The following is a 24,114-nucleotide window of genomic DNA, read 5'->3' on the forward strand; positions in this document are numbered from 1 at the left end:
GCCTGGGCCAGGCCTCTGTTCTGCCTCCAGTGCAGGCCTCAGCAGCAGCACGCGCCGAGCGAGATAGCGGTGCGAGCTCGTTGTGTTACGCTGCTGTCTGGGGGGCTGTCTGTTAGTCCCTGGGGGGGGACAGCGAGCGGGAGGAGAGACGGGTCCCTCGCCTGCCGGATTCCCAAGGAGCAGGCAAAGCGGGGCGCACCGCTGCGGCCCGGAGGGCCGGGGTGGGACCTTGGGACACTCGCCGTTTTGCACGTAGGTAGTTTTTAGTGGTGATAATCTGATTGCGGGGCCCTGGCAGCCCAAGTAGTAATGGCTGCTGGGTGGGGACCTGAGTGGCTTGACCTCTAGGGAGGGGTTGCCTTCACTGTGCCGGGGAAGGAGCACTTCTGGAGCTTGCACACCTTGTACCTTGTTATCGACAGCCCAGAAGGGTCTGAAGAAGAAGGGCAGCTGTTCTAGAAGGGCCTGTTTATAATCAGGATTTTAGCAGGTTGCTCTGTCCCAGATACATGGGGGAGTACGGGAGGGCCAGAATTCCTGTGTTGAGGAAGAGAGGTGCCTTAGCCCCGAGCAGGTTTGCATTGCCTGTCCTCGGGTATGGTGGGCCAGAAGTCTTTCAAACCTGGGCTTGCCACTAGTGTAATCAGCTCGGGTGCTAACTCTGAGTCAGCTTTCCTTGGGGTGCCGTACGGCTGAACTGGATCAGCTTTTCCCAAAGTCTTGGTGTTTCAACTCACAATGGAGAACGAGCATGGCGGGCGTGGGGGTGGGGGTACAGTGCTCCTGCCTCTGTGTTCAGCTCCTGCTGTAGATGTTTTGGTGGTACCCTGGTAATCCCACAAGTCGCTCGGGGGAACAGTTTGATCTTGCTGTGGGGATGGTGCCACATTATGGGGGAAGCTCTGTTCTTAATCAGTGGAGAAGCCATGAAGGGAAAAACAAGTCTGCAACATCACTTGGCAACACAATCATTATAATAGGGTTTGCTTCTTCCTACACTGCCCAACTGAATTATTTTCTCCATATGGTGGAGCTACTCTGTTTTTAACTGGTTCTTCCTGCCCCTTCACCAGATGGTTGTTTTTATGCAGGACCTCACAGCTCTTGCTGAGCTGAGAGCAGGGAAAGGATCTACAGGTAAAAGCAGGCTCAGGACAGATGCTGCTAGCCCTGGTCACAGGGGGATGAACATATCTGGATCCGTACATTTAGGCATCATCATTAAGGTGAATATTTAGATGTTATATAACAGGATAACTCAAAGCTAGCATCCTGTTTAGTTTTGGTGGTCATGAGATTTTGACGAGAGCATGGAGTTGAAGGAGCTGTAATGGGCTGCACACCATAAAGTCTTCCTCTCCTGGGTTGCCAGCTCACTTCAGGCCTGACCTGTAACATCTCTTCGTCATCCTTGTCTTAGGTATTAAGCACATCTCTGCTAATCCTGTATGTCTTCTTGCTATTTTTGTCTTCCTAGGGCAGGGCACCCACCTGTAAGCTTCTTGTTGCTCTCCAGCAGCCAGGGGATTCTTCTGTGCCACAGCATGCCTCTGCTTTTAGTGGCATCCTCGTGATGCCAAGGACATGGGGAGTGAAAAGAAAAGCCCAAACAAAACAAACAAAAAAAAACCTGCAAAAAGTAAAAGGGACATACAGAAATTCCAACAGTAGGTTCAAAGTATTTAAAAAAGATAAATCACTTCTGTACTTCACACCTCAGGAACAAATACCCCACCTGGGTTCTGGGTAGCCAGGCACTCCACATCTGTATTCAAGGGCCTTCTTCATTTGCTTTTAGTCTGCTTTTCTAAGGAAATGACATATGTGTGATCACACTGCCACCGTGTTCCCCTTAACTTTTGAATCCGGTGGACAAATTCAAGCAAATTTGATGCAGGGGGAGAGGTCTCAGTGGTATTGAGTTCTACATGTTTCATGAAAACAGGCAGCTGGGCAGACACCCTGTTAATGCATGCCCCGGGGGAAGGGCTGCAGTGTCAGCTTGCCAGTTAATATATACTGTTGGAGTGTGTCCGTACAGGAGCTCAGTCCTGAGACTGTAGGAAACAGCAGCAAGTCCTTCTCTGGCCTTTTCTTTTTAAATTTTTTTTTTCTTTGGTGAGACTTGAAAATAAAAATAACACTTTTCATCTTCAAAGGGCTTTACAAACATCAGCTAATTAATCCTTCCCTCGTCTAGTTTGCTGCTTCAAGGAAGAGTAGAAAAGCAGGGATTTTTCTAAAAGTGAGTGAGACGGATCCTCAGAGGGCCCATCTCAATCCTGGAGGGTCTGTGGCTGTTGTTCCAGAACAGCGTGCGGTTCTGTACCATGTTGTTGTTTGTTCTTTGTTTCTGTAGCAAGTAAATAAACAATGGAATTCAAAGAAACAACCAAGCGATGTCCGTCAACACGTATGCCCCAGCTTATGGGTAAACCATCAACCTGAAAAAAATGTAAATTGGCTTAATCTGGAGGGGAAGAAAATTGCTGTCATTTGACTTTAGATCTTTAAAATTGATCACACATGAGATCCTCACATTTTCTCAGAAATTACCTTGAAAACACAATAAGGGCACTTCCTGTTCTTCTCTTGATGTCCCTGAGGATCTTGTGGGCATTGTCAAAACCAGAAGCTTTAGACATCTCCTGGTCCAGTTCTCCTCCCCCTTGTTCCAGCAAACTGTACTGGGGTACAATGTCAGTTCTGCTGCTGGTGTGACGAGTGAACATTGCCTCGTGGTTTAGGGGAGGATGAGGACTGTGCTGACCCTGGCCCTCTCTGTTGGATGAAAGAAGGTAACTATAAACCAGGCCTGACTCTGGAGAAGTCAGCACAATGGACGGGAGAAGGGCGCAGAGCACAGCTCTCAGTGGGTGTAGGTGGCTTTTACTCTGTTGGCTGCAGATGAGCTCTGGCTGCTCTTCCCTGGGTTTTGTACCGATGGTAGCTCTGACTTCTGGTCAGGAGCCACCCCGGCCTTGGTTGTGTGCAGGATGGGCATCAGTGCAAAAAACCAGTGCTCCTGGTGGGTTTTCCCTCCATCTCAGCCACCAGCCAGGTCTGGCAAGAGGTACCAGGATCACTTCTAGTCACAGGGATGTGGTGTGGAACACCACAAGAGTTCAATAATGATATACCCCACTGAGTGGAGGGGGAAACCGTAAAGAGTGTTGAGAGCTGTTGCTGGAACATCTGTGCCATGGTCAACACCGAAGATGGCGGGTCACTGTTAGAGCCATCCTGTGCTGCTTTCCTGTGGGCTTGGCTGAGGGAAACCTCATTGGAATGCAGTATGTGCTCGTAGGGATTGGGAGTAGGGAATTTGGCTGAGAAGGGGTTTGGCCTTTACAGCGTGTGGAGAAGGAGAGGTTTTGCATGGCACCTCCAGGACATGGGAACCAATATCCATTGTGGTCCATTGTGTTTTTTTTCCAGCATCCTCTTCACTACCTGTTGTGGATCCAACTCAGAAATAGAGCTTTAGAGATGAGCTTATGCTCTGTGATTTTTTATTGTGTTTTTTGTCCCTTTACAAACATTTGGAAATGCATTTGAGTATTTTGGTGTGGCTGAGTGTGGTCACATTCGATGCAGTGAGTTAGCCTCAGAGGGCAGCAGGTGCCGTGCTTTTGGTTTTCCTTGCTAGTGTGAAGGAGGCCTACACCTCCATGGTCTTTCTGGATCCTACCCTAGTTTTCTATCACGATCCTGAGGTGAGCATCTCAGAGCTTAACAGCCTCAAAGGCACTGCAAAAGCTCTCACCTTTCTAGGTTTCTTTCTCAAGGGAAATTCTGTATTTAATTTCCTATTGAGACTACTCGTACTGGCTTTTTCAGAGTGATTCTCTCTTCATTAGCGTTAACGGGCATGAACTTTTCTGGGGTCCAAAACAGGACATGCACACAACTTTGTATCATTGCGTGACTTTTGTCGTGCAAGCATTTCACTCTTGCCAGCAAATTTTTTTTCTATTCCACTTTGCAACAACACAGAGTTCTATTACAGATATGGTTACAATTAGAAAATACTGATTTTAGTATTGTTAAAGCATGAATTAATTATAATTTCTCGTGGGACAGAAAAAAGCAAGAACAAAAAATAGTTCTCAGATCTAGTGCTTAAGGTATTTGTCACTATTGTTGCTGCAACAGCAGTTTTCCGTATTTTATACATATTACTATTATTCTACAACTGAAAAGCCTGCATCCAGAAATACTGCAGAAAGAAGAAATGGTGATTACAGAGCGCAGGTTCTCAAAGGAAGCTATTTCAGGTTTCCCCAAAGCAGGAAAAAAAAAGAAAAAAGAAAAAGTAAAAAAAATAAAAAAGACTCTCAGGCTTCTCCGCCTCAGAAACGTGACGTTGTACTCTGAGTAGAAAGATACCGAGTTCCCTGCAAATTCATTGTCTTCACATCATTGCCTTGTGCTTCCCCTGCCCATCTCTGCGTAACTCTGATTTGGCTGCCTGTGTCTGCATGCATAAACATGCAAGGAATGAGTCCTGAGTGGCTATTGAAGCCTTGGTTCATTTTGCTGGACTGGCAGATACGGGAGAAAAAGAAAAAAAAGCCATTCTTCTCTTAAACTGAGAAATTCAGATCAGGCATCAGGGAGACGCAGTAAACAAGCAGCCTGGCGATGCCATTTTTAGCCAGGCACCGTTCAGAGTAGGGTTGCACTTTAGGAGGTGCTAAGTACGTTCAGCAATATTGGCATTTTCTTCAGTTGGGTGAAGATCTGAAAGCAAATCTGAGCCCTTCATGAATGGAAATGGTCTTCCCTCGCACGCCCCTACCTTGCTTCTCCGTCTCACACGGCATCCCTCCCACCTCCGTCCCACCTCAACCCCCGCCGAGAGCTGGCAGCTTCTCACGTCAGGTGAAGGAAAGGCAGGAAAGTCCTCGAGCTGCCTTTCCCCGGTCATGCCGCGCCGTGGGGATCGCAGAAGTTGTGCCGCTTGATCCTTCAGCCGCTGCAGCACATTGCGGGGCGGTAACAACGAGCGTAAACATGATACGTAATTAATAATGCAGCAGTGGTTTGCATTTGGTGCTTGGTGGTGGGTGGGACATGAGGAGAGGCGGCGGGGTAATTATAGATGTGAAAAATGAGGCAGGAACACGCGGTAACCTTTCTAGGTTAGCTGTCCCTGTGATCGATGGCCTACATTGTTTTCTCGCTAACCTTTCGGTGAACCTCCCCTTAGAATAATGGGGGAAATACAGTTATTCCCTTCCCCGTCTTGTTTGTTGGTAAAGCACTCGTGTACCGCCTTATTATTGTGCCCTAAATATTGTCGTGTGTTGGGAGTAAATCATACGGCGGGTAATGAGCTGCACCTCATGCGAGGGGCCTTTCCATCCTCCCCCAGCCCAGCTGGAGGTTGCCTGCCCATCGGGGTGCGGGTAACAGCACCGACTGTCGCGGTCCCAGTGAAACCAAAAAGACCACTTCCCACAACTAAAATAGGTGTTGGGGGAGGTGCGGGGACAGAGGTGGGGAAGGGTGCAGTGAAGGAGGTGATGACACCGAAGACGTGTGCTAAGGTTGTTGGTGGAGGGATGGGGAAGTTCCAAGACGTTAGGGTGATAAATTCATCGGCTTACAACCGGTGGCACAGGGCTGGGTGAAAGTGTCTTTAAAGGAAGGGGTTGGTCCATTTGCATTCCCTGCTGCTTACATGTACTCTGGTTTTACCTATCAAAGCCAAACTTATCCCGTTTTCAGAAATTTCAAACACAGCCCTCAAGTGATGAAGTTTCTGTGAGCTGCAGCCAAGTTTATGAACCCCGAACTCCTCCGTCAGGAGGAAGATGGTTCGGTTCAGGCATTTCGGGGGGAAGCATATGATACATGCCAGATAAAATTGCAACATGTAAAAAAATGTAAAGAATGCCAAGGAAATGTTCTTTAAGTCTGCAGTTGACTTAGCAAAGGATTAAATGGTTACAGACAGTCGCGATAATTGAAGATACGGATGTATACATAAGAGAGCCCCTTCTTTCAAGAAAGGGTGGATCTTTGTCTTCATGTCCTGGGAAGTACTTTTGATTGTTGTATTTATTCCTCTGGAGTAATTACTGAACTTCCCCTCAGCCAAAAGTATTCCTGGTATATGGGGATTTCTTTGCCCTTTACAAGGACAGTACTGGCTACTCGCAAAACAGTCAAATTAAGAAACGACATCCATACCGCAGTGCAATCCAAGGACGAATTAGAAGTTAAGATTAATCAGATGGGAATCATTCCAAATTCCCCTTGTGTATGGCAAAGAGGAGGAAAAGTTTCTTTTGTATGGTGTTTTTTCCCACAAGTTTTGTCTCTCCAAAATTTCTGTCATGGCCACCTAACATTTTAACATGTGGGAAATGTTTATATGTTTTCAGAATATCGGGATGGCTTTAAGAATTTGTTTTGGCAAGAAAAAAATGAAACTATAAGCGGAGACATTTGAAGAGTCCCAGAAACAAATATATGACTATGTGTTGACACGTTATGAAGGTGTTGGGAGCGACTCTTTACTTAAAATTGTGTTGAAATTTGCACTTACTATGGATTTAAATTCATCAGCTTCACACTTTAATGATTGAATTTAGTCTCCTGATTTGGTACAGGGATGCGTTGGAGAACAATTGAATTTTCCATGTGATGGTTTTAAAGAAAGGATGTACTTAACTTTGCAGAAGACTTTATTTTAAAAGTCTTCCTTCTGAAGCGTTGCCCTTCTCTCTGCAAGCATCATGGTTCCTTTGGGGCTGTTTGCACACCACACATGCATTCTTGCTTGTATTCTGGTTTTCTGTCCTTCTCCTGTAAGATATATGGCATTAAAGGTTAAAGTCAGAGTTGTTCCTCTGCTAACAGCTGCAAAGGCTCTCTTCCACGTCTGGACAATTGGGGAATTGCCTTTGGCCCTCAAATGTGGTTGCCCCATCCCTGTGTGAGAGAAAGTGTGGGTGGGAGTAGAGGGCATTCATGGAAAACACCGTCCCAGAGATGGTGTTTTGGGCTTCCCCTGTCCATCCCTTTGCTCCCTAGGCACTGGACCAGCAGGCATTCAGCCCAGGAAGGGTGGAACCTGGGAGGGGGAGTGGGGAAGCAGGGGATCTCAGAAGGAAATAAACTGGTGTTCGGAGTGAGCAGGTGACTTGAGTGGAGTTTCAAATGGAACAAGGGCTGGTGGGGATGGTGGGAGGAGTGGGAAGGAAGGGCAGGGACTAGGGGAGCTGGTATGGGAGATTGTGGTGTGGGGGGAGCGGAGCCACACTTGCTGCAGACAAGGCACTGGTCCCTCCAAGCCCTTGGGGTGCTGCTTGCCACTCTATCCCTGTGCCCAGGGCTCCATGAGGAGCAGGGGGTACCCTTCGGTGCTCAGGTTTGTGCTTGAGAGCCTCGGGCACCTGTCACAAAACCTTACAATATCTCACGTTGGAAGGGACCCATGAGGACCATCGAGTCCAACTCCCTGCTCCTCGCAGGAGTCCACACTGAGGTCCTCACTGATGCAGGGTGTTTGTGTGCTGGCTTGTTGAGGGCAGCCGTGTGTTAGCAGCAGCCTGAGATTTTAGCGCTGATCCTTTGCCCTTCCTGCAGATTTGCTTAAGCCTTACTTTATTGTACTCCTTACGTAACCCGTAGCAGGATACCGGTAGCCCAGGCTGCTGGGGCTTCCCCGCGGGGCTGCTCGCATCCATGGCCTTGCTCCTGTCCCCATCGGCTGCAGCATCCCGACTGTCAGTGGCCACCCCGCTGGGTCAGGGACTGTGCTTTGTGCAGGCTTGGTTGCAGATCCCAGCTTAGCAGATGCTGAGCAGCAAGTCCCAGAGTTTATATTTCCAGGGTGATGAGGGATCCCAAATTAGGTTGCGAGTCTTTTAGGGCAGGGACTGTTCTCTTACTCTTTTTTACAGCACCTAGTATAGCAGGCCGCTGCTTAAACCTTCTGGATTTTAGCCCTAGTATAAATACAGTAAAAATAAGTGAAATTCTGTGTGGGCTCGTGTTTCCGCAGTTCTGTGGCAGAGGAATGTTTTTCCATGGTGCTGTGCCCTGCTGTTTGTACAGGGGGGCTGCTGTCGCCTGTGCCGCGGGTCGCTCTGCGAGCGGCGTTGATTCAAGGAGGACTTGAGTTAAAGGTGGAAATTTGCAGCAGGAACAGCCAGTTGGGGCAGCTCCGGGGTGCCCCTGCTGTTCCCAGCCACGTGTCCCTCCACATGCGGGTGGGCCGGCATGCCCAGGCTTTTTCTAAAACTTTTCTGTATACCAGGCAGGTCCTCACAACGTAGGGATGCCGCAACTCGCCGAGCAGGGCACTAAAAGTGGGCCTTGGATTTTGTGAGCCGCTCGCGACACGCAGCCTTGCTGGGTGACATCTACAGGTCATTTTGCCTCAAAATCGGCCTTGCGTCAGTAATATCCATCTCTTTTGAAAGAGCTTTCAAATCCATGTATTATTATTGCTGTTCCCAAATTCATAAGTAGAAGACATTGTGGTCTAATAGGTATGGCATACTGTTTGCAAGGACCCCGCTTCTTTTCTTGGCTTTGCTATGCTCTCTCTGTATGATTTTGGGCAAACTGCTCCACCAGTCTGTTCCCCTGTCACCGCACATCGCCTTAGATCATCAATTCTCTGGAGCAGATGCAGTCCCTCAGCACGTCATCTTTTAGCGTCTAGCATTATGGGGCTCCAGTCTCCCCTGGGACTTCTGCGTGCCACCGAAATACAAATAGTAGCTGCTAATAATAATATTAAATCTGTGTGGCTCTTCAGAGATAAGTAAAGGGCAATGCTCCTTTCTCCGAGGAGCAGGCAGGATAAGTACTTTATTTTTGTCTTCATCTTTTTCTGATTAAAAAAAAAAAAAGCAGCCAGTAGACATGATTAAAAGAAAAAAAATAAAGGCAGCTGCAGTAATTTGATATCTTTAGCCTCAGACCTGCTACTTGCTCTGTGAAGCCAATCTTAGGATCATGGCCTGAGTCTGATTCGTACCCATGCTTGCCAGGGGTAATTTGAGCAAATCCCATAAAACCACCATGCAGCTTGGTGCAACTTTCAGTATATGCTGTGAACAAAAGTCTTGGGGAACATTACAGATCCTGATATGAGGAGCTTCACTTGGCTGATCGGTGGTAGGGCTGTGGGCTGGAATGGGGTAGAGCTGAGTATGGCAGAATGCAAGGCCATCGGAGACGAGAAGTCGACTCTTGACTGTCTCTGTGTGCTTTGGGATTTTTTTAATTATTACTTCATTTCCAAAGAAACGCAACAGCAACAAAAGGTCTTAAATATTCAACAGCGAAAACAATAGATCTGAAAAGGAAAACAAAAAGTTAGAGCCAGCTCTGGCATTGGTGGACATTTGGCTCTGAGGGACGCGAGAGCAGCTTGGATTTGCATAAATTGCATACTGCATGTCAGAAAGCGGAGTCAGAATTACGCTTTCACTGCAGTGGCATGAATGGGAGCACATAACTGGCGTTCTTCCCTTCTTGATCAGATGCCTCCTTCAGGGGAGCTCCGCACCCAATAGGTTGTGGCTCATCCATTCACTGCCTGGCATGGGTAGGGCTTTTGTTTTCAAATTATGATTTTTCTATTCTCTGATTTCTTCCATAACCTGGGAAAGCCCCCAGCCCTCCCTCCCCCATGCATTACCCTTTGTTTCGGAGAACAACCAGAGGTCACGCTGTGCTGAGCGGAGCTGTTGTCGCAGCACTGCCCGCCCCCCCGTGCGTGTTTCTGCACTTCTGGGTCAGCGTGGAGCTGATGGCCCCCGGGGGCGATGGTCGTGGTGCTCGGTGTCGTGCACCTCCTCTGAAGTTTACGGAGTCCTGCTTTTCTGAGTCTGGAGATGTGTGTGATTGTGGTCAGTCCAGTAGGGCTTCCTCCAGGGACATACAAAGATGCACTTCTGGATGGGACAAACATAGTATTTCTCTCGGCTGACCCAGGACCTCACTTTCTTTTCCATTATTGGGCTTAATAGCTTCTCTTGCCTCTTAAGATTTCCAGCTCAAGTTCAACGAAGACTTACTAGCGGATTCAGATTCAGCAAAGCACTTAAATGTGCGCTTAACTTTAGCTGCATCCCGGGCCCTCTCTGGGACTCCGGCGCGTATTTGCTTCAGGTGATGCATATGGTAAAGGGTTTCTCTGAGCAGGAGCCGCAGCCGTCAGCAAGTGTGTGTAGTGCTGCTAAAAACTCGTGTCCTTTCAGGCTTCGGCTGCCACATGGAAGCCTTTCCGGGGGGATGTCAGGTCCTCGTCCTCCTCCCCGCGTGGTTCCCTGTCAGCCCTGCCCGCTCCAGGGCTTCCTGTCTCATCCTGGATGCGTGTTTACGGTTTCTCTCTCTACAGAGCCACTGGCCAGACCACATGCCACGTGCCACTTGGCCACGTCCCGTCCGTTCCTGGGACCGTACCCACCCTGCCGCTGATAGCAGATCCACCCAGCGGCAAAGGCAAATGGCGACTAACGGCTATCGGTGGCTGGGGCCTGCCTCTTCATTTATCCACAGACAAATGTTTTAACCTGTCGGCGCTAAGAAATCGTATTGATCGGAGAGACTTTGTTCTGTTCCTTGAGTCTGCTAATCGAAAGGGCGAGTCCTCCTTTAATATCTTCCTGCTGCAGGCTCGATTCTACTGTACCTTGTCCGAAAAAGCTTTTATTTTCAAGGCACAGTGAAAATGATGTTTATAAAATATAAACTACGGGAATTTTCATTCCCCTCTGGCTTTAGGAGGAGGAGAGCAGCTGGTAGAGAGTGGATGAGAAAGGCTTTATCTGCTATATTTTGGTTACTGCACTTTGAGTGATGGGTTTAATAATTGATAGAGCAATTTAGCAATGATCCATAATCCCGAAAGAAGCCTACGCTCCCCTCCCTTTCCCTCTCCCTCCCTCCCTTCCTCCCTTCGAGACTGACAGGCTGCTCTCAGTGGTTTTGCCTGCAAAATTTCATCCCTTGGTTTCTGTAAACAGCCTGACATGGGAGAGGAGGAAAAAAACAACTGTTTCTAAATCTTTTGTCTTGTTTCCACAAACAGCTGTGCTGCCTTCTCCAGCTCAGGGCTTCAGTCATTTGCTCACACGCTCTTGCTGAAGAGAGCAGGAGGTTTTCTTTCAGGCCCTAACCTAAATGGAATGTATACATGCAATGTATATAGAGAACAGAGTGGTGCAGAGCCTCTCGGCAGGGACCCCTCCCTCCCCACTTCAGCCCTGGCTTTGTTCATGGCCGAATCCATGGCTTTCTTAATCCCAAGAAAGGTGCGTAGCAAGGGCAAGTGCTTGGGGTACGCCAGTGCGCTTTGCTTGAAACTCCCAAGGATTAACCCAGGGAAACTGCTTTTCCCAAGAACCTCGTGTTGATGGTCGCAGCGAGCGTCAGGACCCCACTGGGGGCCCTGGTGTGTAAGCGGCTGTGTGAAACTCTGCTTTTAAAGATGGGCGCACATGAGCTGTGCTTCCCCAGCTTGCCCCCACAGCAGCACAGGGCTGTGTTGGCAGGCACCCTCCGGGGGGGTAGGGAGTTCCAGCGCTGCTGTGTGTGATGACCACCTCTCTCTTCATCCACAAGTGCAGGAAGAGAGCAGAAAAGATGAGAGAGAAAAGGGAGACAGAGGTAAGCAGGAGCGAAAAGGAGACAAGGCTATAGGTACTGAATATGTGTTGAGGCCAAGAGAGGGTGAAAACAGGGAGGAGGTGCAGCCTGGCAGAGAGCTGGCTATAGACAAAGTCAAGTAAGATGTATTTAGTTACATTTTTCCATATGTATTACACAGACACCAGATTGACAGCACGTTGTAATTAAGCATGACATAAAGGCAGCTATGCACAGCTGTATTATTCCTTAAAATTCCAAGAGGTGAGGTCCTTTGGGGCACAGCAGACTTTATGGGTGCTCCACCATGGGAGGTCTGTAAGACAAGCTGGCTGAACGCTTGCCAGGAGTGACATAGTTATGGATGGCCCGATACCGGGACTGGGAGGGAGCGGGTGACTTCCCAGGGTCTGGGCTAGCCCTGTCAGCCTCTGACACCATCCTCTGGAGTATTTTCACCTTTCCCAGTCAGCACCCTGGTGGAACATGAGCAGTGTCAAGGGGTGGGTGGTTTAGTCTGCTTCTATGATTTATTTGCTATTAAATACCCTCAGTAATGATAGGCTCCCGAGGCTTGTTCAATAATGATGCCAGTCAAGTCCAGGAGTAATTCTTGTGTAACTTGCTCTCTGTTTTTAGAAGACAGATAGAACTGTGTGTGTACACTTGCTAAAAACACCCTTGGCCCTGCATTTGTCCCCCTGAAACACTCCCAGCTACATAGTGTTTGCCTGGATGTAAGGGGATCGTGGTGACCTTCCTGTTGACAAGCGTATAGTTACCACACCATATAGAGTCAGAGTAGTTCAGGTGGGAGGGGGCCTCAGGACGTCATTTAGCCCACCCTGTTGCTCAAGGTAGGGTCAGCCATGAGATCAAGATTGGGACTTTGTCTCGCCAGGTCTTGAAAGCCTGCAAGGATGGCAACTGCACAGCCTCTCAGGGCAGCTTGTGCCGGTGGTTAATTATCTGCACAGTGGAGGTGTTTTCCCTGTCCCCAGTGGGAACCTTCCCTTGTTTCAGTTCATGTCTATCATCTCCACCTCCGGCTCCCCACCTGGGCAAAGAACTCAGCACCGTTTTCTCCATTTGGCAGAGGAGAAGGGGGCAGGCTGCTGTCAGGTCCCTCATGGCTGTCTCTTCCCCTGCTGAGGTTGCTCCAGTTTGCCCATGCACTGGCGGCCCCAGGCTGAATGCGATATCCAGATGTGGTCTGACAAGTGTGGCTGGAGGTGGGTCATCATGTTCCTTGTTCTGCTGGCCCTGCTCCAGGGAGGCTGTTGGTCCAGCTGCTACCAGGGTCCTTGTTTCAGCCCACTGTCTCCCAAGTTAAGGTGCTTCTGGCCTTTCCCATCAAGTGATTCCCTGCGTGTTGTCACCAGGGCTCATCCGTCCCAGGGGCAGGACTTGGCATTTGTCCTGTCTGCGTTTCAGAAGGTCCCTGTTGGCCCATGCCTCCTGCCTGTCCAGGTCCCTCTGGGTGACAGCCCTGCCCTCAAGAGTTTCGCCAGGTCTCTCCAGTTTGGCATCACCCGTTAACAGGATGAAAGTGGGCTCTGCCTCCTCCCCTGGGTCAGTGATAAAAGATGTTAAACAAGACTGGTCCTGGGATAAACCCCTGCGGTACCTCACTTGTTACCAGCCTCCAGTTTATATTTACGTCCTGTAACATAAACCATCACCGAAGGCTGAGTGGATCCAGCTTCCAGTCCTCTGACCTGATACAGATATTTTTTGATGTGTTGCAAACTAATCTTGAGGGATGGGCGAGGGCAATGTGAGCAATGCAGTGTTGGAGCTACCCTCTAGTGGTGGTTGTGCTGGTGGTCTGACAGCCCTGGAAATGGCTCTGGCTACACCCACAGTTCTTTCCAGAAACCGGGTGTAGCTGGGTTTGACCTGTGAAGTAGGGAGCGTGTTGGTAGGCCCTTTAAAGGCACTGTCCCTGCTTACAACTCAAACAAAAACATCTTTGTGGATAAACAGCATACTCTGATAGGTTGGGTGATGTTCCTCAATGGCCCTTTCCCTCCCTCATGAAAATCCCTGTGTTGACTAAACACTTTGAACTTTATGCTGAATCTGAAAGACATGGCGTGCCTGCATGTTCTGGGATGAGTCCTGGCTCCCAGGGCTCTCCCTTGCTGTGAGTCTGCTGGATTGATGCTTCCCAACATGGACCTGAGGTCGTGGAAGTCCTTGAGACCCTAGTGAGCGGTCAGCAGAGCTGCACCACTTCAGAATGGTCTTCGGCTGAGCGTCCAAGCAACCTCAGGCGCTCGGGGTGCAGGAGAAATGCAGAGGTCCCACAGCAAGGCCAGCAAGGAGGGTGAGCCTGGCTTTCCCCAGTGCTGGGAGAGGCACCGCAGCTGCTCTCCTGCCCACTGTGTGGGACAGGGAGTGAGCAAGCCAGCAGGAGCCATCGGGGCTTGTCGGTGTTAAACTCTGGCCCTGAGGGCTGGCTTTTTCACGGGCGGGAAGCCTGCAACTGCCCAGCCCGGGGGCGGAGGAAGGCCTTTAGTCTGGGGTCATCCATATTAGATGTCTGCATCCCTTCCAGGTGTTGGGCTATGGAAAGGTGGAGGGGCAAAGGAAATAGAAACTATAACCTTTTATTCCCAGAATATGAGCCTGTCTCCTTTTACAGCCCTGCACTTAAGAAGTGATTTGGGGTCTGAGAGGAACAGAGGGACAAAAAAAGGTGTTCTATGCTCTCCATCTCTATTAACTAAGAGCTAAGGGTACTCTGCATGCTACAGTATACGGCAATAAAAAGCGAATGCCTCCACAAAGTACAAAAAGGTCAAGTGAGCAGGTATGAGAGAGAGTCCATAAAGATGCCGAAGAAAGGGTTCAGCTGGGAGGAAGATGCAGCCCCCTCGCTTGAATAAAAGCCCCTTTGTAAGACAGGAGAAGAGTGCAGTTCCTCCTCCTGACAGGAGGTCTCTTGGTGCATGGGAGGGCACAAGAACTGACATGGGTCAAGCCCTGGGCATGCGCGTGCCTCCTCGAGCTGGGGGGTCTGGCTCCTGCCTTGCTGCTTCTGCCCAGGGCTTTCTGGGTGGAGATACGAAAGCTGCTGCTTCCTGAAGCTCGGGCTTTGGCACGTGAGACGAAGACGACGGGAGCTGTATATGTCAACTCCGCAGACAGCATCACTGTAGGTCTGTCGGCACTGCCTGCAGCTGCCCGCAACCGCCTTCTAGAAGCGTCACCCTGAAGGCAAGAAGCGGGCACGGTCTCTGCTCAAGGTGCCAACAAGTATCAAGTTTTGAGTTATATTTTTGTCTGATACGTATACTTGTCCATGAAGGACTCTGCTGAGACAATCATGCTCGGCCACGGGACCCTACCAGAGGTGGTAAATTATCCCCAAGGAGGGCAGTTTGCAGGGGAGTTTTAAAATTCAGAAAGAGCCCAGCCCTCTGAATCCAAGTCTGTGGAAATGAATTCTTTTGGCATTTGTTTTTAATGCCCTGTGATGTGTGGGTGAAAAAGCCAGCGAGCTAGACTGGTAATTAATTTTCCTGACAGAAACACCAGACAATGAAATTACCCTGCCACAAAACAGGGTTGCTAAAGTAAATACTCTGCCAGCAGCAGGCCTGAAAGCAGGACGGGGTCATATGTGAGCTGCAAGCAAATGATGAGATGGCATTTCTGCCTCTGGGGACCTGCGGGCGCTGCCAGCACGGGGACCCTCGCGTCCTGGGTCCCCGGCACCCAGCACTGGCAGCTCTCTGGTGTACGCAGGCACATTCAGACTGGTCTCAAAGGTGATGGGGGACTTGCTGGACCCGGTGTTGAGCTGAGGAGCAGGTCACCCTTTGCTGACCAGGGGAGTAATTTGGTCTGGGGCTGTGTGGAGTGGGCATGGGCTGGCTGCTTCTCTCCTGGAGGTACAGACTCTTGCAGGGGCTCTTCAGTCTCTCCCAGGCTGGTGGTGAATGGCTTCTAAATCCTTGGTCTGTGCTGGCAAGATCTGTGTGAGCTGTAGAGCAGGTCGTGCCTGCACACACAGACTGGGAGTGCCTTTCCATGGGAGACGTCGATGGCAGCTCCCAGGAGAGCGAGTACAGGAGGGCAAAGTTTTCTGTTTTCCCTCTGTGTGTCCCGTACCGGAGGCTGGAATTGCTGTGCCGAGGACGTTTGTGGATGCATAGCCAAAAAACTGGCGGAGAGCGGTAAATGGGGATGTTCCTGCACGTACTGAGGTGTCTGGCGGCAGGCTGCCTTTGCCTGGTTTTAAACAGGATCCCCACCACGACTGAAAGGTTTGGTGAGTCTGTGTTAAAACAAGCAGTATTATCAGGGTGGAAAACACTTCCTGCGCAGCCGTGGAGAGATCTGCTGAAGATCCTAGTGCTGTTCTGGGAGGACCTGCTGCCATGCGAATCGTCCTTCTGATTTATAATTACGATACTCTGATGTGCAGACTTTAATAGGGTATTTTCTCCTGTTACATAGTGTTACCAGCTGCAGAATGGAGAAATCCCACATAAGAACTGGCTAAGACAAGGAAATGTTTTCTTTCCCTTTGGAAAAGAGGTTTACACCATTCTTAGAGTAGCTGAGCTAAGTCTGAGTGTTTTTAGGAATGAAAGGGTCAGTTACGGAGTGGCCTGTGTGCACATTTTAGGACAAGAGTTATTTAATGTATTAATTATCTGTAAAAAGTGGTGGACTGGCAGTGAAGTGCTTAAGTGTTCAGATAGATACCACAGACTTGCTTAGGTCAAGCTGCAGAAGAGAGTGAGGAACATTTAAGGGTCTTCATCTAGATTACAGACGTTATGCCAGATCAGTGCAGTACTGAAAGGCAGTAAACATTGGAAGAGGGAAAATGAACTATTTCCACATAATTCTATGTCCTAAATTAACTGCAGCTCCTCTGGAGAAAGGACTGTGTGTCTCAGAGGATCTCCCAGGTAAAACATCTGCTGAAATGCCTCGTGTCACTCCAAAAGCAAACAAAAAATTAGGCTCAGGGAAGACTGGAACACGAAAACATTCTGCAAATAGTGTAAAATAAGTTTGGGGAATATCCTTGTGTTTAACTGTTTCTAGGTCTGTTTAGCCTGTCTTCAAGCAGTCATGTCAGGAAGAGGAGTTGTAGGGTCAGGCGGTAGAAGCGGATTGAAACATCCAAGGGATCAAGCACTGAGAAGCCAGAAGCTGCTGCAAAGAAGGGAGAACAGGACGGAAGTGTAAAAATAGCTTGTGCTAAAAGAAAGGTGATTCAAGCACTTCTGTCTTCACCTCTAGGCCAGTCCATGTGAACATGAAGTGAGAAGTGACAAATTTAAACCTGATAAAGGAAAACCAGCCTTTAAACAACTGCGTTAAGATGCTATTGAAAGCAGAAGGTTGCCTGTGGAACTGCGAACCACAACATGTGATTGAAGTCAAGATCTCACCTTGTCTTAAAAAATTGACATGTATATGTTAGGGAAGAGAGTGGTTCCATGTGTTAGATATAGGTCTATATGCAGAAGGATCTATGCATTCGTAACTGAGCGTACAGAACAATTTCCACCTGATAGAGGTTTGGAAGGCATTTTGTCAGTGGATGAGTTGTTTCATTACAGAACTTGCAGCATCCTCCACCAAAATGCTTGGTGTTGGCCATAACCAGAATGCCAGCAGGCAGGCAGATTGCTGCTCCGCCTGGGATGACTCCAGCTCTCTCTTTCAGACACCAAATGGGAGGTGTTCCGCTAGCTGAGAATCTGGCAGCCTGTGTGGTGTCCAATACCTGTTGTTCTCCTGGTGCCTTAATGACTGCTTAATTAAGTTAACAAGATCTTTTTGACTTAGGGCCACTCCCTCTCCATGGAAAAATCGCAGTCATGACATGAAGGCAGGGCTGGGAGAAAGCCACAGCGAGTGCTGGCTGTGGTGTACATAGGGCAGCATATTACTTCGATCTGGCCCTGCTCTCGCAGGGATTCTCCTCGCTGTTCCAAAATTGTCATCTATTTGGAGCTGAACGGGCAAAGTTTGCAACTAATGTTTAGGCTTGATTGAGTAATGCGAATACCAGCTTTCAAAAAGATAAAATAAAACTATCTATCTCACCACCTCACCTCCCTACAACGATAGGTCTGGTTTAATACAATGAATGACATTCTGTTTAGTTGGGTTTTATGTGCCTAAATAGTACGGACATTGGTTTTGTGCTTTCCTTCCCAACAGCAGAGATGCAAAACTTCTTTTGTATATGAAAAATAAATTCTCTCCTAAGCACTGTGCTCCAGAAGCTGGAGCTGTAAGGAAAACCCACTGGACAGCCGAAGACTCACGAGAAAAAAATGAGAAATTTTGAAATCTCAAATCCTAGGTCACCCCCTTCTTGCAGGGGTCTGGAGGTGTTGGCAGCGTAAGTGTGGGGAGAGAGGGGAGGACGTGTGTGCTGCATATAACAGCAATGCAAGTGATTTTTATGAACAGGGAAGTTTCTACACAAAATCGAGTTGGGAATATCCCACTGATAGTCCACCCCTCCACTTCCTCCACTTGAGTTAGTGGGAGGGATTTGAAGTTCAGGCAATGCGTGGCTGAGCTCTCATTAGTGACCAGGGACATTTCGTTCACAATGTGGAAGGCAGACAGGGAGAGGCAGATGGCTTTGAATGCAGGATTTACATAGTAATGAGATTCAGGTCACCATAGCTGTCTTTTTCTCTCTACATTTTGTCTAGGTGTCGAGTAGTGTGCGGGGATGACAGAATGGGGAGGAGAGGAGGAAAATTAACCCCTTGTTCCTAAGGAGAGCTTGATACTAGAATAAAAAGTGTGTCACAATGGTCTAAAGAACAGTGGGGTGTGAGAACAACAAGCACAGATGAAGCTAGAAAGGCTAAAGGTAGCTGCTTTTTAAGTTTCTGGTATGTTTTTTGTGGGAATGGCACAAAACATCCCCTAAACTTCAAATCCCAGGATTTCCTGTAGTTTTTATATTCTGCATTGCTGCTTTGAGAACAGAGAGTTTTGGCTTTTATCATTACCAGTCAACCCAAAATTGGGGAAGTTTGTGGACTGAAAATGGGGCATGGATTCTTGCTAGAGGGCCTTTGCTTTATTCTTTGGAAAAAACTACCCATTTTGCTTGGTTTCTTGGCTAAAGACTTGTCTTCACATGACTGTGCAATGGCGTGATTAAAACATAATATTTTCCACTGCAATTGGTAATCCGTAGTATGATCTCACTAGTGTCAGATCTTATCCTGATGACAGATGGGCAACTGGGAACCGTGGGTCCTATTTCCAGCTCTGGATGGTGGCACTTGATTTGCTCAATAGCCAACCCCAGGAATTCCCCAAAAATATGCATCAGGGCCCAAGAAATTCCAGGACTATTTTTAAAATGATGGAAGTTTTAAAGCAATGTGTGTTTCTTTCTTTTATCTGTCTTTTGCTTTTTTTTTTTTTTTTAAATAGAGGAGTATGGGAAAGTAATTTTTTCTTTCAGTTGTACATCACCTGACTCCAGAAGATGGGGCTTTAGAAGCGTTACAGGATCTGCAAGGAGAGCAGCAGAGAAGCCTTAGGTGATCCCTGTGTGAAATAGGAACTATGGCACTTAACTGCATGTGGAAATCTGGGCTGAGGTAGGGGAAGTAAGGAAGGTGTTTGTGTTGCGGAGGTGGATTTTGTGTAAGGTTTCAGTATTTGTAAGATACTTTTGATTTTTCCACATAGAAACTGCTTTCAAAATGCAAAGCATTTGGGGTGCTAAGGGGAGAATTCGTCTTGTCTCACCTTGGCCACTGGAGTTTAGGGAGCTTGTCTAGCCTCAGTGAAGAAAGATTCAAACCATCCCAAGAGAGTGGGACGAATCCCCTTTGCGGGGTGGGTGGGGAGTGTCTGTCTCTCCATTGACTGCACAGTCAGCACGGTACCTGGCTAAGATTTGACACCAGCTTCTACCTGGCTGAAAGGTGAAATGACCCTCACCTTAAGGTCCTGTGGAAGTCTTAAGCTGAAACTGGCCTTGCTTATTTGGATGTCTCCTCCATGCCCCAGCTGGGGATCCTCCCTAAGAGCTGAAGCAAAGCTTTTACCTTGTCCTCTCCTTCCTCAGCAGGGCTAACCCCACAACTCACTGAGCAGAGGTGCCTCCGGGGGCATCTCCCAAAGCCAGCAGTAAATGCATGGTGCAAGTGCTGCCACGTTTTGGCTGTTTGGGCTGGAAGGGACGAGGAAATCTGATCATGTGCCTGGGACAGACTGGGAAGTGAAGGCTACTTGGCTATTTCCTCCTGAGGAAAAGGTTTAGGTCTAATAGATCTAATTACCTTATTTCTCTGTTTTATGGTTACATCCATTTGTTTAAAAAGTCAGTAATCCTTTTATACCAGTCCTGTAATGATTATTTAATGTCTGGCTGTTTGTGAAGCCTGCCAAACTGCGTGAACAGAGGATGCTTCACCGCTGGGAGTCCATACAGTTCCTCCACAGGACGGCAAGCTGAGCCCGAAGGCCTCGAGTGGGGGCCTTAATTGGGTGGCCTTGAACGCACAACGTTCATTTTGTGCTTCATTTTCCCACCTGCCGAATGAAAATAATGGTAGTTCTCTCCTTTGCGAACTGCTGTGAAATGTAGGGCTGTCTCATGGTGGAACACTGCCCGAGGACTCTTCTGCAAGGATAAATGTTCACCAGCTCGTGCTTGGTTAGCAGACACTTTGCCGGTGGCCAGTGGGGTCCTCAGCTCCGCAGGAGCATTGACACTTGTTGGCAAGCAGGCAGCTTCATGAGCGTCGTGCTCTGCATGGGCCTCCCTATGCCAGCCGAGCAGATCCGCTCCCATTGCTGATGTTTTCTAACCTCTTCCTTTGCAGAGCCCCTGAAATCATCCTCGGTTTACCGTTTTGTGAAGCAATCGATATGTGGTCGTTGGGATGTGTCATCGCAGAGCTGTTTTTGGGCTGGCCCTTGTACCCAGGAGCTTCGGAGTATGATCAGGTGGGTACGGATATTGCCCTGGATACTGGTAAGAGCATGGGTGGCTTTCCCTTCTCTTGTCAGAGGGAACAGATGCCAAATTTTTTCCATTTTGGTAACAGGGGATATGTGATTCTTACCCTCCTGAGTCAACTTTTTCAATATCCACCTGGGGTATTTATTCTCGGTAGCCAGCATGCTGTTTGGTATGATGGCTTTTAAGATCTGACTGCCTAAGTGAAGTCTCACTCGAGAGTCAGTGCTGCTGTTGACTGGAGAGCTCTGTACCTGTCTCTTCTCACTGAGCAGAGCAGGCACCCTTCCTCTGCTGCAACAGCAAGTGTTGGCTAAAGGTTTATTTGTTGGAAGAAGCTGCATGAACTCTATTGCGTTTCCTAATCCCTTTTACGAGGGTGCATATTAAAAGCACTGACAAGTAGGAGAATGTTCGCAGTGGTGTAGGTTTTCAGTTAATATAAGCTGTCATGCTTTTCTCCCTATAGGTTTTTATGCTCCTTTTGTAGTCCTAAAACAGATAGAGCAGTGGTTGCTAGAGCCAGGCCTGCAGAACACTTTCCATTCCCATAGTCTTCTTTGGGGTGATCTTAGCTGTCTGCAAATGCAGCCTGAAAAAGAAAATCAAAAAAAAAAAAAAAAAAAGAGCAGGGTAATAAATAAGTAAGTTTTTAATATATGAAAATCTTTCTTTGACTCTTCTTTTGTAAAGAGTATTTTTTAGTCAGAGTTTTAAAGGTGAAATTTGGCAGGGGAAATAACCGGTGGTGAAGAGCAAGGCCATTAGTGACTCCAAAGGAAATCAGATGTAGCTGAAAAACTTACAAGTGCTTGACAGTCTCATACCAAGCATGAAGAGTAGATTTCTTTCTCCTCCCTCCCAAAAGCCATCAAACACACAGCTGAAAAAGAAATCACCATGCATACCTGCCCAGCTTAACAGCCCAGTGCAAAGCTTCCTCCGGTGACGTATGGTGAGGTCTCCTGGGGAGCTGGAACAGGGGCAGGGACTGATCCTGGCCCCTCACTGCAGCCCGAGTCGCTCTGCAGCACTGGCGCTGGGCTGTGGCCAGGATCCTGGTGCTTCTCAGGTGCATGAGCTCCAACGGACCTAAGGAGCTGCAGAGCCAAGCAAGCCATGCGCAGTGCACAGGCTCCTGAGTGCTTGGAAGCCTTTGAAACCATGGCTGCTTTTTATGCCTTTATTTACATTTTTTTACCCCTCTCTGTCTCTTATTTCAAAAACATTTTCCATTCTTCCCTAGAATTTGCTAGAGGAAATGACTATTTTCAGTACTTTTGCAGAGTTTGCAGCGATTTTGCAGAGCGAAACATTCAGGAGTCAGGAGATGCCAAAGTTAAGGTTTCCTGTGGCACCGCAGGCATGTGTGAGAGCACTCTCTAATTGTGTAATCACAGACCCTTTCTCCTTTGAATAAATTAATTGAAGTCTGAGATCCTAGAAACACATGTGTATCATCATTTAGCTGTGGGAGTGCCAGCAAGGTCATACTCATGGAAGTAACCCAAATAACAAATAAAATCATGTAGGCAATAGAGATGAAGTACTTTACATACCATGAGGGTGTCAGCTTGTTTGAGTGTGTATTTCATCTAAGTTCAAAGACAGCCACTTTATAGTCCTCTGTTTTGAACTTCAGACTGCTCCTAGGAGAGGCTGTGCACTCAGCTGGGGGAAAAAAACAGCAAAAGTTAGAGTGCAAATATCAAATTGTTGAAATTACGTCCTGGAGAGGAGAGTGTGACATAAAAAGGTGCAAAGCAGTGAAACACCCCATTGAAATCTCTGTGTGGGTCGTCTTCTTTGACCTCTAAAACCCAGGGACTTTCCTCCCTTTATCCGTAGGCTTTGTGGGAGTGTACCATAAGGGTGAGTTTCCCTGAGTGGTGTGCCTGATAAATGGAGGGATGCCATACGGGAATTCTCTTCCCTCTCATTCCTTGCACTGGGGTGGTTTTTTTTGGTGAAGTCTAACTACGTGCTACATTTTTTTCTTTCTTTCTTTGTTCTGTTGTTTTAAATGCCTCCTGCCCTCATTCCGGGAAGACCTCCAGAGATCTTCACAGGATGAACAGTGACCTCTCATCTTTCTCTTACAGATTCGCTATATTTCACAGACGCAGGGCTTACCAGCAGAGTATTTGTTAAGTGCAGGGACAAAGACTACGAGGTTTTTCAACAGGGATACAGACTCACCGTATCCTTTGTGGAGGCTGAAGGTAGGAAGACGTTCCCTTGTTTCTTTTACCTTGCAGTTGTTGGTTGGAGGCGAGGAGACATCCAGGTCACCTCCAAGCCTAGGTCACTGCTTTATGCAATGCAGCACAGATGTTGGGGTGGGTATAGCTTGAGGTAAAACTGCCGTCCCCGAAGTCTGCAGCCCTTAGCCTACCTGCTTGGCACTGCTTTGTGGGAAATGCTAAGTCCAGAATTGACCTGGAAATCTTCCTCTGAGCTGTCAATGAATTGATGTGTAGTTTAAATGAAACATGCCCCGGGCAGACTTTGCTCTAATATCTAATGCATTGGGGGGGGAGAGAAAGTATTTTAGTTCTGACAATCAAAACTGCCAGCAACACAAGTGAGCCCTGAGTCTCTTTTACCAGTGTGTTTGGCTGCATTCAGTCCCCAAGGAGAGAGGCCAGTGGGCTTCTGGCTGTAAGGATGAGAAGCTGAGCCTCACACAGGGGTGGGTGTAAGAGACCTTTGGGACTCCCATCGTAGCTGGGAGGACCCTCTGAAGTGAAAAAGAAGAGATAAATCACCTTGTGACACAAAAGCTGTCATAGAACCATAGCGGACGTAGCGTAAATGTTATCTGGTCAGCCGAGAGAGACACAGTGGTCTCTGATGAGGGCAGGATAAGGCACAAGCTGGAAGTGACACATAACCCACAGCTGATTGCAGGGCAGTTCTGGTCAATGCCTGTCTCCTGTTTTGAGCAGACACCAGATGATCATGAGGCAGAAACGGGGATTAAGTCGAAGGAAGCAAGAAAGTATATTTTCAACTGTTTGGATGATATGGCACAGGTAAGAGCCTTGGTGAGTAACCAGCAAGGCTGCTTCACATGCTTTCAGGCAATGCTAACAAAGGGGAACTACATGTTTTCTCTGTGTATCCTGTTCTTGTGCCAGCTGCTGAGGAACACTGGAGTTATGCCTACTAAATCAGCTCATTAGGTGCTACTTTGTAGGGAAAACTGCACATAGGGGCACGTGGGCTTAATGTGCTGTAGTAAAGCAGCCTTGGAAAATGGCTGTCACATGTCTGACGGTCAAAATCCTGTGTTTTCTCTTGCCCCTCCACTGCTCCTCTGTGCAACCACTGGCAAGTCACTTACTTCTCTCTGCTTTAATTTTTCCATTTGTAAAATGGTGACATTGGAAATAATCACTGTGGCCACAGAAGAGTGTGCTCTCTGTAAAATGTGTCTATCTGGAGGAACGGGGAGTACTAATGCAGTGTCGATTCCACGTGGGTGTGAAAGTTAATTCCAGGATAACCACTCC

General features: G+C 48.1%; 1 protein-coding gene across 2 annotated transcripts in view; it reads left to right on the forward strand.

The window, feature by feature from the left end:
- HIPK2 (homeodomain interacting protein kinase 2) overlaps window positions 1-24,114 on the forward strand; it is a 91,067-nt gene that overhangs the window by 36,630 nt on the left and 30,323 nt on the right. For both annotated transcript variants that reach the window (XM_082014006.1, XM_082014007.1), the window contains exons 2-4: window positions 20,463-20,586; window positions 22,702-22,821; window positions 23,548-23,634. In XM_082014006.1, the coding sequence (XP_081870132.1) occupies window positions 20,463-20,586; window positions 22,702-22,821; window positions 23,548-23,634 (331 nt within the window). The remainder of the gene's footprint in view (window positions 1-20,462; window positions 20,587-22,701; window positions 22,822-23,547; window positions 23,635-24,114) is intronic.

Source organism: Phaethon aethereus (assembly GCF_964289735.1).
Source record: "Phaethon aethereus genome assembly, chromosome: 1".
Taxonomy (NCBI): domain Eukaryota; kingdom Metazoa; phylum Chordata; class Aves; order Phaethontiformes; family Phaethontidae; genus Phaethon; species Phaethon aethereus.